At 46.2% G+C, this 517-nt stretch overlaps 1 protein-coding gene across 1 annotated transcript in view; it reads right to left on the bottom strand.

The window, feature by feature from the left end:
* The window catches only part of LOC119585398 (crustacean calcium-binding protein 23-like), a 43,577-nt gene that overhangs the window by 2,206 nt on the left and 40,854 nt on the right, over positions 1-517 (bottom strand). The window contains exon 2 of the mRNA XM_037934061.1: positions 38-196. Coding sequence (XP_037789989.1) covers positions 38-189 — 152 coding nt within the window. The 5' untranslated portion in view covers positions 190-196. The remainder of the gene's footprint in view (positions 1-37; positions 197-517) is intronic.

The raw sequence follows: 517 nt of genomic DNA, 5'->3' as shown, positions 1-517 counted from the left end.
ACTAAAAGCCACTCCCCATCCCTATCTCCCCACTCACTTGCCCATTCCCATGATCCCCGCGGTTCCTCGACTCAGGCACAGGAGCCGCAGCTTCTCCACGGGGTCTGTGGTCTGCGTCAGCTTCCTGCGGGCGGAAGCCATCATCTCCTCCTCATTCCTGGTGGAGGCTGTCCTGGGACGGTTGGCCATGATGTACCTGCGGGCGAGGACGGCGATCAGACAAATGATGCAAAGGTTTGTGCTACGGTTTGTAGCTGTTCTTTATCATCAAGAGGACACAGTATACAAGGAGCAATGTTCTTCAAACGTTCTTCATCGCGACTAAGTTTGGTTGCCCTCATGCACTACCCTGCTGAACCTGTACACTAGTCGTTATTTTACCTTTTATATATAAATATTCGATCTTATCTAATTCATTATTTATCCATTTAACACCCTAATGAAAATGTAACTAGTGATCAGCAGATCGCGTCCCATATATTGAAAAATCCTGATGTACTATAATTTAAATTTCATA

The sequence above is a fragment of the Penaeus monodon genome, chromosome 19, assembly GCF_015228065.2.
Source record: "Penaeus monodon isolate SGIC_2016 chromosome 19, NSTDA_Pmon_1, whole genome shotgun sequence".
Lineage (NCBI taxonomy): Eukaryota > Metazoa > Arthropoda > Malacostraca > Decapoda > Penaeidae > Penaeus > Penaeus monodon.
The sequence above is the reverse complement of the archived record's forward strand: the minus strand, read 5'-3'. Positions and strand labels throughout refer to the sequence as shown.